This window comes from Hyposmocoma kahamanoa, unplaced genomic scaffold (genome assembly GCF_003589595.1).
Source record: "Hyposmocoma kahamanoa isolate Upper Pololo Valley unplaced genomic scaffold, ASM358959v1 220, whole genome shotgun sequence".
NCBI lineage: Eukaryota > Metazoa > Arthropoda > Insecta > Lepidoptera > Cosmopterigidae > Hyposmocoma > Hyposmocoma kahamanoa.
The window spans coordinates 6245426-6259585 of NW_020653740.1; the positions used below are offsets into that span (position 1 = coordinate 6245426).

Here is a 14160-nt window from a genome sequence, read left to right on the forward strand (position 1 = left end):
TAAAGGTCATTTTAAATCTATGTGAAAGCGTGCTGTCGACTAATTAAGCACAATATCTTTTCATATGTCCCGAGAACACGTAGAATAAACATTTTTATTGGTGCTTTGAAGTACTTATTGTGTTAATAGAGAAAGCAGAAAGTTAACACTCCTTTGACTTCACTCGGTCACACATCACGTGAGAAACGACATTCAACACTATAGTAAATTTTTAAAGCAAAACACATACCTATTACACCTGCTTAAATGAATTTTTCAGTCAAGTAAGTGCAAGCATTCACCCAAATTAATGAAGTTTTTTAAGAGAATAAAATTTATAAAAGATAGAAAACAAAAAAGGAAAGTATATTCCGTACTTCAGAGACTTTTTGTAATTTCATAATCTCTATCAATAAGTGGCCACTCAGATCTCTTATTTCATCTGTTTTAAACTAGTAATCTATAATTTTATAAAATGCATAGGTATACATTGATTCTCATCACACGTATTTATAAATTATTCATTAACAATTATTATGATTTATTCAATGTTATTTACATATAATGGTTAGTAAGATAATAAGGCAGGTCAAACTTATTCAGCTATGTATTTTACTAGAGTATATATATTAGGGAATTATTAAATTTAGTTGGCATGTTACTAAGTACTATTTATCGATGATATTATAACCTTTAAAATACATTAATAATAGAGCGAAAAAAAGCAAATTCGTGGCAGATACTTGAATGATAAAAGATATTATCGTTTCGCATGCGCTCTTCAATGAACCGAAATTAGCACACCCAACAAACCAACTCCCAGTCAGTTTGGTTGGTTAGTTAGTTTCGGCAGAGCTCGCGAGCGCTGAGGACGTGTTAGCCCTCCATTTTACAATCTGAAACACGACAACAATTCTCGATATAAATGTGCATTTAGAAAACTTTGAAGAAATTCATAAAACAAAATGTGCAGGTTACAGTGCCTCCTTGCCTTAATACTTCTAACAATCACTACAGTTAGTTCATGGGGTAAGTAACACATACTTTTTATAGAAAATCAGCTGATGTATGACATTTTAGCACGTGGGTATTTTTCTGTTGTTATATAAGAGGTTAATTAGACGGAAAGGTTATTGAAGGGTAGCTAGTGGACAGTTTAGGATTTTTGGGGTATATATTTTATATAACACGTGAGGAGTAGACGTCAATAAGGCGGCAATTTGTTTGCCGCCACGACACCATTGCTAGGGATCTCGGAGTCACGTAGGCCAGCGCGGTAACCCGACCGAGTTAAGATTACGTTACCGGGCAATGCTTTGTATGAAATTACGCACCTTTTGCTATTGGTCACATACGAATAGCTGAAATGTGAAAAACCGACCGCGGCATTTTACAGGTTATTATGGCGCCTTTATTTCGGCGTTTACCGAGATATTTTTCAATTTATCATTATCAGTACTATGCGTTAATACTCGCGTTGCCGACAAAAAATTCGTACTTGTAGTATATAATAAGTAAGTAATTATTTACACGCTTGAATAAAAATTTCTAAAGCTACACGTCGTCGTTGCTTCATTGACATTGTACAATAGTTAACAAGGTCTAAATTTTATTAATACTTAGATAAAAAAACTTTTAATTATTTAATATTTGTTTATTATTGGTTTGTAATCTGAGATTAAATAGTAAATTTTTTACATTTGTCTGTAGTGTTCCACTGTCACTGCAATAACCTCCTCTATTTATTCCTACTATTTATGATATTTTATGCTCGTTGTTTACTCAGTAACACAATACCATGTCACGTAATGTTGATACTATGCAATTTTTTAGCAGCAGTAGAGATGTGAAAGAGTTCGTCCAGAGACATACTGCCACCTTACCTATATCTGCGCCACTTACTCATAACATAAAAAACGGTTTTGACTCAACAGAGAATTTTCAGATTTTTATTATTATTATTATTATTACACTGTTAACTAAGTGGTCCATTTTGAAGGTAAAATGCTTCTTGTGCTTATCAATGAATCACTCTAATCAAGCGAAATAACTCACTTTGCCATGATGGGAATATTAAATAATTATTTCCAAAATGTAATTTACTATGATTAAGTAATATTGAACAATGACATAATGATGAAATAATGTTTATTTAATTTGATTATATAATTCATTAGAGTCACCCATATTAGTCACAGGTGCCTTCTAGGGGAGGTTTTACACTATAGGTTCCCAAACTTTCTAGTCCTATTTTTGCTACTTTAAGGTTTGGCACTGAACTGTGTGCTTTCACGCCAGTGAGACATACTGTCGGGTCCATAACCCTGTAAATTTACCTTTTTGATATTAGAAAACATAAATCTTCAGTCAGATAATTAAGTACCTCTCAATTTTTCATTCTTTTTTTTCAAGTCAAAATCGAACATTTCTGATAACTAATAAATATTTTGTTGAATCTAGAGTGGCTTTGTGACTTGAAGTAAATGAATTTGCTCTTGGATTAAATATTTCTGTCTTATAACTAAAATACACTTTTGAGACGTTTTTTTACTGTTATCAAGTAATTATTCTCTAGAGTAATTATTCTATAGGGAGAGGATAGTTTTGTTGGATTTAATAAATTTGTCTTCGTAAAAAGAATTTTGTCTTTTTCTAAGTAATCTGTTTTTGCCGTGTACGTACTTGAACACAGGTATTTGTACGTACTAGAACACAAAATGAAGATACCACAAAAACGAGCACTGTTTTTTTTAGGCAATTTGGGAGGCAGTTCATATTAACTAGTTGATAAATTTAATCTCCAGTTAAGACTTACCAGAAAGCTTTAAAACTTGACATTAAGATTAAGATCGGTGGGTCACCTGAATGAAAACGTTTGAGTATTTAAGACATGTAGAATACAAAGTTTGAATTTAATTTTTAATATTAGCAGTCAGTAGCCAAGCTATTAAAATTCGAATTTCAAAATTCATCTGTTGTATTTATTTTTATTAGTATTATGTTGATCAAATTACAGGCAATGGGACTTGTCGCTTGCACCTCAGATCTTTGCGATATTGATAAAATAGGTCTTGATATTTATAAAATTAATTGAAACAGCAAAGTGCTACGGCTATACAGTTATATTATATTACGTCTCAAGAGTCACAAACCTAATAATTTTGCCCAAAAATTTTTCTTCGTGTTTATTTAGTTTTCTCATTATTTGTCATTTTTAGTTAAAAATTAAAGAGACAAAATTATGAATCAGCATGATTAGTTATGGGATAAATGTATAACGGGTAATTATCATAAATATCTTGATAAAGTACTGAACTTTGCAAGGAGATCCCTATTGTATTATCAATTCATTACACTCAAGGATCTTATCACATTACATTTTTTTCGAGCAAAATAACTGGCATTACAAAAACATATATATGTAGGCCAAAGGCAAAAATTATAACACCGCAGCTTAAGAAACAATAAAAAAAGTGGTCAATGCTATTAAGCGGTAAAGCCGAAATAATGTAAGGACATTCGTTTAACAAAAATAACACTGGCCATTTATTATTTTTTATTAATATATAATACTTTTTTTTATAATAATTAAGTGACGGGACGAACAAATCATGCGCCTGGTGGTAAGCAACACGCCTGTCCATAATCGCAATACCACTCAGAGTTGTAAATCGCAAATATCTGAGAGACACTGCCACTGCGCTCGACACCCTGAGACATAAGTTGACAAGTTCCATGTGCCTGTAATTTCACCAGCACCCTTGCCCTTCAAAACCGGAACACTGTAATAATTACAATAACTTCTCTATTACCGCTTGGCTGCAGAAATAAATACTTCCCTGGACGAACTCTTTCACGAGTAGCTCCACTGCTACTAGTCTACACTAACGTCTTATAAATTAATACAAAAAACTTAATTTAAAAACTTGCTTTTTGTATAATCATTGTTGTTTTTGCTTTGGATCGTTTCACACAGAGCAGAACAATTTAATTAGACAATTCCCACTACCATCATTATTATCAAAATCGACCTTATTATTATTGTATGTAAGTAAACCATGAGTATGTACATTTAATTAATAGTTTGATATATGACGATTAGCTTAATATTAAGTAATATGAATCATTTACGGACAAGCGATTTAAGGTATCGGATTAGGTAAAAAGTTTCTGCGGCATCAAAGTTTAATTGAAAAACATGAAAAAAAAAATCAAATTTTAGGGTCGTATTCTAGAACTCTACTCAATGTTCAATTCAGGATTTGAGCAGACTTGAGTATGATTTCAAGCACTGGAAATACGACCCTAATGGCAAGTACTTGATTATGATTTTCAGTGCTCACTGCAATACTCAAGTCCTCACTTGAGTATTGAGTAGAGTTCTGGAATACGACCCTTAATCAATTATGTTTTTATCATGTTGATCTAGAATCTTTTTTCATTTTTGGGTAAATTTTAGGATTCCCCTTTCATGAAAATTCTTGTATATACTTGTAGGTTATAATCCTGAATGTCGTTTGATGAATAACTGAAATTGTTATCAAAGTGTCGATTCAAAGAATTTTGTACATGTCGAAACAACTGAAAATCTGAAGGGGCTTTGTTGGGCGAATATAGTGGATTTGGTAACACATCCTAATCTAGCTGTAATACTTTTTAATGGCTTCGCAATTGTCTGGTTTGGCGTTATCATGATGAAATAAGACACCCTTACGATTCAAAAGTTTGGGTTAAAACTATATAGTTCATGAAAGATAATTCTTAAAACAAAATTATTAAAACGCGTGCTAAAATATTATTTTTAAAATGACCATAGACAATATTTTGAACTAAAATTTTGCTCGTGGCAAAAACCGCACGGCCTTTTGACCAACACATTAGTAAGTCCATCCAATTGTTACGAAGAGTTGAATCATTCAAATAATAGTCATTTTCATTTCCTTTTTACAAAAATTTTTTTACACATATTTAAGAATGGTTTACATTGTGGGTTTATCTTTTGCATACCATGGTAAGATATTGCAGTGTTTGATAGGGGTACTACCTATTATATATGGGATAAAAATAAGAGGTGAATTGTGTAAGTAAATGCAACGCAAAATTGGTTTCAGCGAGTTGATAACTTACTTGTGATGTACGGGGCATGTCAAGGGCCCGAAAAGTTGGTTTGTTTAAAAAAATAAATATATTTTTATAGGTACACGTTTTAGAGCCGAAAAGTAGTATATTTTTTGGCGAGGGACTAAAACGAACCTAAATATGTATGTATACCCGAGGTGGTTAGAAACCCGAGCTTTAGCGAGGGTGTCTATTACTCCGAGGGTCGGTATTGGATTTTACTCCTGAGGTGAAAACTTTACTTTTCACTTCGATTGCGAGAAAAAAATAAGTCAATTAAGCATGAAAAACGATCACGTCGCTTAAATGGTCCATACACGAACGCACTACAGCGGGAAACTAATATGGTGCACAGTCTATGCGGAAAAGGCGCAGAACTAAAACCGGACGTAGTCTTTTTGGTACAAACTGGAGCAAGTATTGGCTGTTTGAATTTGTCTAGCTCACTCGAAGTAAATAAAAAAACTGCATACTTTTTCATCCCTAGGATTAAAAAGATCGATAAAGATCGGTATTAAATGATGCACTTTACGCCCGGTGGCGTAAAGTGCATCATTTAATACCGTACCTACCGTACCGATTGCGTACCTACGCAAGGCTATAATGACGTACTTTTAGAGCATGAGAAGTGAAAAATATCATTTTTTAAATGATAATCTACGTATTTTGGTGTTTTAAGATAGATAATTATGTACAAATCATTTTCAACATGTTTTATTTGATATTTCATAACCGCTTTGGTAATTAACAGGTAAAAATTTAAATAAATATGTTGTAATCAGTTCTTCCTTTCCTCATAAAACGCATGGAATGTTAGCTTGTTTGCGGTGAAATAAAAAATATAGCAAGCATTTAATAAATTGTGAATACCTTAAAAAACGTGTACGAGTCAGTGTGTAGGTACGGGCGGTAGTGACAAGCTTCATACCTACCCTTAACAGTTGCAATGTTGCTTAGAGCTTTACATCACAAAGATCTAAGGGATACGTACTAGCACCTTTGGGGACTCACCACATTTATACTCACGTAATGCCTTGAGCCGGTCAAAAGAACCTTTATGTGCATGCAAAAGGAGCGAAAAGATGTTGCGTCTCTTCCGCTTCGATTGCCGACGTCAAACGCACAACTTCGTTTTCGCTCTTATTACATGAACAGGAAAATTTTTCGGACCGGCTTGTGGTGACGCCGTTAACAGAATACAGTTATGCTCACATTATTGGTTGACGGCAGAAACAGGTATGGCGGCAGTAATTCCCTGGAGAAACTCCTTAACAAAAAGCTCTACTGCTACCGAAATTCAGAGTTGAGAGTACAAAGCACACAGAAAATACTACAATACAAGACATTTGTTGCTGAAAAGCCAATACGATGCTAATACTAACTCGAATTAATGTGTTTGTCTCTACAGATTTGCTCGATTTTTTGATGATTGACACGTGTGATCTGCCGTACCTTTTCTACATAAGTTTTGATCATAGTGACACTCACTATCAAGCTCTTGGCTATGCGGGAAGGACACTATAACGTGTGCAGTGACACGTGTGATCGGACAAAATTGAATAAATGTGCAGCAGCAGTCGACAATGTACTTTTTGTCGAACGACATTGAGGAATTTAAATTAGGCGTAGGCGTAGATGCTTACAATTTGTTCGATAGTAACAATTGTCAAAAATCTAAGAAATCTGTAGCTAAGTTAGGTAAGTTGATGGGAATCGTGTGTCTTCTTCTGTACATCCCACTGCGGGGTACCCTCAGTATTTTAATATAGCTGGTGAAATTACAGGCACATGGGACTTGCTAACTTATCTTTCAGGGTGACGGGTGCAGTGGCAGTGCCCTTCAGATCTTTGCGATCTAAAGCTTTGAGTGGTACTGCAACTGTTATGGATAGGCGTGTAGTTTACCATCAGGCACACGACTTGTTCGTCCCGTCGTAAATTATTTAAAAACACCCGTGGAGAATGCAAAACAGGTTTATCTAGGGTGTAGAAGGTGGAGGTCCATAGCCACTACCAACCCCAATGGAAGACACGTGATATGTATGTTTGATAGATGGTGGGGGAGCTTACGGTTGCTTCTTAATTAAGATGACAACGACTGATCGAATCCCTGTGACACGAAATTTGTGAATGTTTTGGATCTTTTTTTTTCCTATTTGGATGGGTATCCATTGTACAAATTCAAATTTTATAATCTTTGCACTTATTGAATGGAACAATCGGGTCTGTTGTTTTTAATGATTTTTTTTGTACAATTTGTAAAAGACTATATGTTTTCCAAAATAAATAAACTATTAGATTAAAAATCCCTTGGAAAACATGTGAGTTCCCATCCCGCATTTGCCCAACTAGACGGACTATGGACTAAATCCTCCTCTTCATGAAGGAGTCCTTTACCCAGCAGTAGAATGTGTAAAGGTTTATAATGACTGAAAAGGACAGTCAGATTGGGAAATTTTGTCAGGGTCGGAATCAGAATTGTCTATAGCTTTAAAAATGAAAATTAGTCAGCTGCAGTTACTAGAAAAAATAAAGAAACAAATATTATATTACACTTCCGAAATTAACCGATTTATAATTCAAAATAAATTGCGAACCACACTCTTCAAACTTAGTAAAGACTTATGCCCTGTTTGATAAACTCTCCAAAATTGCGTCCTCAAATGGCTGAGAAACCTGGAGAAAAATTTTATTGGCAATTACCTGAAAATAGTCTGAATGTCAGGCTATTAATGGAGATCACGGAATCATGACTACATAAAGCCTCAGCCTTGTTTTCTTGCAAAGAGATAATCTTGGTTCCAATGAATTGCCGTGTTATAGTTGGTATACTTCAATTTTCTTATATAAACGATTCTCTAACAATTTTATGTAATGAACACGACCTTGTTAGTGATCTTTATGAATTATTGATGTTCTAATTGTTAAAACTTTTTGTTCTATTTTGTTACTGACTTCTAAGTTCTTTATCCGGGATAGTAATTACTATTTAGTTACCTTGCTATAAAGGTAACTTGTTAATAAGTCACTTATAGTGTAAACCTCAGTTACGTACGTATTTTTAGTCCGATAGGATAGATATGATAAGCCGTTTGCCTAATGGTTTGACCTACTGCCTCTCAAGCAGAGGGTCGTGGGTTCGAATCCGGGCTCACACCTCTGGGTTTCTTGGAATTTATGTGCGAAATTTAAATTGAAATTTATCATGAGCTTTTCGGTGAAGGAAAACATCGTGATGAAACCTGCACGTTGAAGAAGGTTCACAGCACTCGGAAACCTTGTGAAGTCCTCAACCCGCATCGAGCCAGCGTGGCGGACTATGCCCTAAACCCTCGTCTGAAAGGAGACCCGTGCCCGGCTGTGGGACGTATAAAAGGGTTGATGGTATCACCATCAGATGAAGGATAGAAGATACAAGGAAACTTCTTACGAACCATTAAGTCTTTTTTCTGTGAAAACAATTTGAGCACAGTTTTTTTAATGCTAATGAATGATGAATAATTGAACAAAAACGAAGACGAAAAATGTAGTACAATCAATGAAAAACAAGTGTTATTTCATTGTGAGCTTATAATCTCACTTTTGTTGGTAGTTCTTTTCCAAAAATTCCAAAAGACACCATGTTTTATTAATGTAAAAAGTACAACATAAGGGCTAAAATTTTGAGCACAGGCTACGGTTTTACAGCCATATCTAATTCACCTCGCCCTAAATGCCTTTACAGTTTAACAAAATCCGATAATTAGAGAACGACATCTAGATCCATTAACTTGTAAAGGAATGTATAATCATTTACCACAATCAGCATTCTCACGCGACTGTCCTAATTCAGTTGAAATCATTGCATTGGACCTCTATTGTTTGATTAACCTCTGATGACGCCAGGGGACGAATCTAGGGCACGGCCAGTGTAAGAAAAAAGTTAGAAAAAAATTAAAAAATACATCTCTTGTTACACATAATAATTTTTAGACTAACATTAGTTTAAAGGACGGTGGTGAACCGTGAATGTTATGCCAATTAGAGGCAATGACTCAGTTAGGTTAAAGTATTAAAGTTACATTAGAAATCTGGAACGGAAGGACGTGCTTAATCAATACTTATTATGAAACTAAAATTAGTAATTAAACTTGAATGAATGACTTAGCTACATTATTCAATAGTCGTTTAATTACCTACACACTTATTTAATAAAATGTAACGATATTGTACTATACAGTGTCCGATTTTTTGCGTGACAAATCCCTAACTGTACTAATATGTAACTGTGTGTTTCACTTTTTTTTTATAATAGTAAGTGACGTCAAGTCGTGCGCTTGGTGGTGGCGGTGGTGGAGCTTTAGCCTGCGTTCAGACGCGGTGGCAATCGCGCGGTTTCAGAATAGCGTGGGAACTAACTAACTTAAAATGATTCAGTGGTGTTAAGTTTGTTGAGTCCCTTATGGTCCAAATATCTGCCAAGTGTATACATATATATTTCTATCTGACACCGTTTCAGGTTAAACAATACCAACTCCGTCTCTGGCGACATTAATGTCGGCAGGTGTCGTTTGTATTTGATTAGTCACATGTTAACCACATTGGGACCTCACTAGTTCAATTATCTTTGTGATTGCGATAATCAAAACAAAATGCTCTTGTTTATGTTCTTAGCTGATTTTCAATAGTATTTACAAAACAGTCGGAGGAATTGGGTGAGGCTCATGAGATGTAACTTATTCGTTTGTATTTTGAAAATAGTATATTATCTAGTTCGTAGATTTCGTGTAAATTGCGTTTTGTGCTTTTTGCAGAATAGTTCAGTTTGATTTCATATTACTAACTCGTAACTTATAATATAACTCGTTCATAACTAATCTCAGTCAACCGTGACCATGGGACCTGTGAAGATTCCAAAACCTTGATTTGTTTGAAAAAAAGAAATATACGCGATTTTCATCCGAAAAAAATAGTTTTATTCCCAATATGATAAATAATAATAATAATAATTTTATAATCGCCAAAACCTAAGCATTCGAAATATCATATGTATTAGGTAAAATGTCTTCTTATTATGCTTTTTTGTATTGCACCGTTCATTTCCAACATATGACATTCGTAACAAAATACATTTAACGCCTATCTTAAGGAAAATAATTCTGCCCTCTTATCATAAGTAGCATAATGGACATTTTTAGCGAAATTGAGTTATTAACATGGCTGGAATCAGCAAAACGAGTCTACAATCCTCGCATATGAGCGGTTTTTGTATAACTTGTATAGTTTCAGTTTTATTGTTAAGCAAAATCAGCGTAATTGAAATTTTTCAATGACAAAAAAACCTTAGGTGCTAATATCCTAAAAATTACCCAAATGCTAATGCTAAAAGTTAGTTACACGGAGGGCAGAATTCAGGTTACCTCTATATTATTCATATAAAAAGTAACAAAAATTCAAATTTTCCATTTTCACTACAGAATAGAATAGAAATCATTTATTCCTTGAAACAATAATAATAATACTGATAATAATAGTAATAGCAACCTAAGGATTTGAAACTAAATACATATATAGAGTACAAAGCGAGTGTGCTGCTAAGGAAACCGTGACCCACTCAACTTGTTGTCGTCTCACATTCAAGCGCTACGACGCTGATTTTCAGCGGATCCGGCAACAGAACACACGTGACACGGAACATAGTAGGCGACACTAAAGACATTGGATGAGACAAGCACATATTTATATTAATTTAAACACAAAACATGAACACTTTTATTATATTTTAATGGAATAATCCATTAAAATATAATTAATGTAGTTACCATTTCATAAGTAACCATGTCATGCGCAACAAATTACAGTACAATTGCATGGAAATTAATATGATAAAATAGGAACGTGTATATATTTAATTTAATGAAGTTATAAAATAAGGTTTAATTAATTAATTAATTGAGAAGTACGACAACAAATTACAATACAATTGAATGGAAATTAATATGATAAAATAGGAACGTGTATATATTTAATTTGATAAAATTATAAAATTAGTTTTAATTAATTAATTGAGAAGTTTGATTACAATTAAGCAGACGAACAATATTAAACTAAAACGCATAAGTCCCCGGCACATGAACAGCTACGATGGATATTTTTGAAGATTTAGCAGATACTCTTTGAGCAATTTTTTGAATACAAATAACAAGGAAGCATTTCTCATTGGCGGAGGACTCTTTGAGCAATTTTTTTGAATACAAATAACAAGAAAGCATTTCTGATTGGCGGAGGTATATTATTCCAGCATTTCGAGGCAGCATAGCGAAAGCTACCTCGAAAGCGCGCTGTTCTGTGACGGGGGCATACGAGACGAGGTGCATGTCTAACATGCATAGATGAAAAACTTAGCTTGTCATGTAATTATAACGGCTGCTTGCTCTTCATGACTCCAAATAGTAAAGAAGCAAAATGTAATTTCCATCGGGCTTCCATTTTAAACATACTTACATTATTTAAAAAAGGTGTGACATGTGCTCGACGTGGAATAGGGAAACAAAATCTGGTATACGCATACTGCAAGCGCTGGATAAAGTTTTGTGTGCGCACAAGCAGACAGCCTCCAAATACAGAGTCAGCGTAATTTAGCTTCGAGAGGATAGGAGTCGCAAAGTTTTATACGTAAGTCCACATTAATATATTTTATTAATGTGGACTTTTGTTATAAGTTACCACATTAATATAAGTCTACTAGTATTTAAAGATATTTCAAATTCATATTTCGCACATGACAACTAACATTGTATTATCTCAAAATGGCTTTAAGTTATATTAATATTTAGTGTTGTCCTGTCACTTTGAAATTAAATCGTATATAAATGACACATCAATATAGCATGCAGCACTCATTGACTTACAAATAAATGGACGACGGGTCTAATACAAAAACCACGAAAAAAATGTCCCAGGTCAAGCTATTCGAAATTTAAATTGTAATGTCATCGCAGTATCGCGCTGTCAGTCGAACAAACGAAGACTAAAGCGGAGTTTGGCGCTCTGTATACGATTTTAGCGCCTTACAAGTGCGGACACTTTTTAGCGCGGACCCGACGTCCATATAATTGTAAGTCAATGGCAGCACTGATATTATTTGGATAACACGTGTTTGATAGTTCCTAGTTTTTAACATCCGACGGTTAAGCAAATATCATACTTCATTTATTCCGTAATATACAGGAAAAATTAATTTATTACCTGTAATGTATCTTATCGCAACCTACCCACATAAATGTGTTTTGTGTGGCATTATATAGATTTAAGGGTCTACGTCGACTTTTTTGCGGTGTTTTGCAGCTAAAATAAAGTAGCTAAAGCCAAATACAACAGCATTTTCGATCCATTGATTGGAGAACACAACTGAGTAAATGAAACAAAAATTCACAAATGTGTAAATAAAGTATTTCTGACATCGGCGAGAGCTCGGAATTGCACATGTGTGGTTGTATTTGTGATTTTGTATTTGTGGTATTTGTGACATATATGCAATTCCGAACTCTTACTCATGTCACTATATCAGAAATGCTGTAGCGTAATTATCGATCAAAATAAACACGCCAAATTGAGTTTGCCATATGGAACTCTGATCCATATTTATTCAATACAGTACAAAAATTCTTTATTGTACACCAAAATGGATACAATGCAATAATTAAAATAAAAAGAAATAAGCCGTGGTACTATGGACGGTCTTATCGCTTTAAGCGATTTCTGCCAGACAACCTTTGAATTATAATTCATAGGAAATAAATGAACGGCAATAAATGAATAAGAATAAGAAATAAATGACGGCGGTGTGTGAAGATTTAGTAATCGATGGATAGGAAACATCACAGACCGCTGGAAAACATAATCAATTTATGTGCAAACTAACATTGACACAAAAATCCGTTAAATTCGAACCCTAGTGTGTTTCCTTGCAATTCTATTAGTTATCAATAGTTCAAGAAAGTTGAAACGTAGGATGGGTTGTCAACAGGTGACAAAAGCAGATTTAATAATATTTCAATGCAAATGCTACTCTGAAAAAACTTTGTTTGCCGAAAACCGACAGAGATATTTAGTGTCCATAACAAAGTTTTTTTTCCAGTTTTGCGTAAAAGCAAACAATTTTGTAGTTCGATGACAATAAAAATTCGTTATGAGAACTAAACATCTGTCAGCTCTGTGCCAACAAATTTAATATCTTGTCACAATGTAATTTTGAACAATATTATTTAATAGAACTTTCAGTTTTCTTTGTTGAAGCTTACAGTGACCAGAATGCTGACAGAAACATCCGCAAAAGAATAACTTATCAATCGAAATGAAAAATGTGTATGTACTTGTTTAAAGTGTTATTGTAATAATTATATAAAGTGATAATAAAACTTGAGACATACGATTGTCGTATTATAACTTGTAAATAAATATAGATAACCTAAGTAACAAATTGACCCTGCTGAATCACATGATATTTTTTGCATTACCTATTTATGACGATAAGTTAACACACGCATTTCCTTTTGTAATTCTAAGTGTGTAATTATACAGGTTGTAATCGTTAAATGTGCTCAGGCGATTATTCCGTAAATATTAGAGATATCAAAAACCTTTAAATGGTATAATGATGTCGAAAGTACGATACCTAGTGAGAAAATGACATCAACTTTTTTTAAATAAAACTAGAAGTATTAAATATTTTAACTTTAAACGCTCCCATACATTTAATATGATATTTGTAGAGGTGCTTCAGTTGACCTACTGTAAAAGGTAACAATAAGTTTACAGATAACGAAACTTCTATAAATATAGAAATATAACATTCTTTTAAATTGAATAAAAACAAAGTGATGTTTATTTTTAATTAAGTACAAAATTTTGTATTCAAAGCATTTGTTCGAAACTAAACCCTCTCTACGAATGTCATATTAAATGTGTGGGAGTGTTTAACGTTAAAATTTTGATATTTCTAGTTTAAAGCGTGAAAGACACTGACAATGGGTGCGGGTCGGGCGCGTGTCGGGTTGCTTCTGGTGTGTTATCGTCCATATA

At 33.8% G+C, this 14160-nt stretch overlaps 1 protein-coding gene across 2 annotated transcripts in view; it reads left to right on the top strand.

The window, feature by feature from the left end:
* The first annotated feature begins 850 nt into the window (after positions 1-850).
* Positions 851-14160, top strand: part of LOC113227927 (protein cueball) — a 50079-nt gene continuing 36769 nt past the window's right edge. For both annotated transcript variants that reach the window (XM_026461024.1, XM_026461025.1), the window contains exon 1: positions 851-1008. In XM_026461024.1, the coding sequence (XP_026316809.1) occupies positions 945-1008 (64 nt within the window). In that variant the 5' untranslated portion in view covers positions 851-944. The remainder of the gene's footprint in view (positions 1009-14160) is intronic.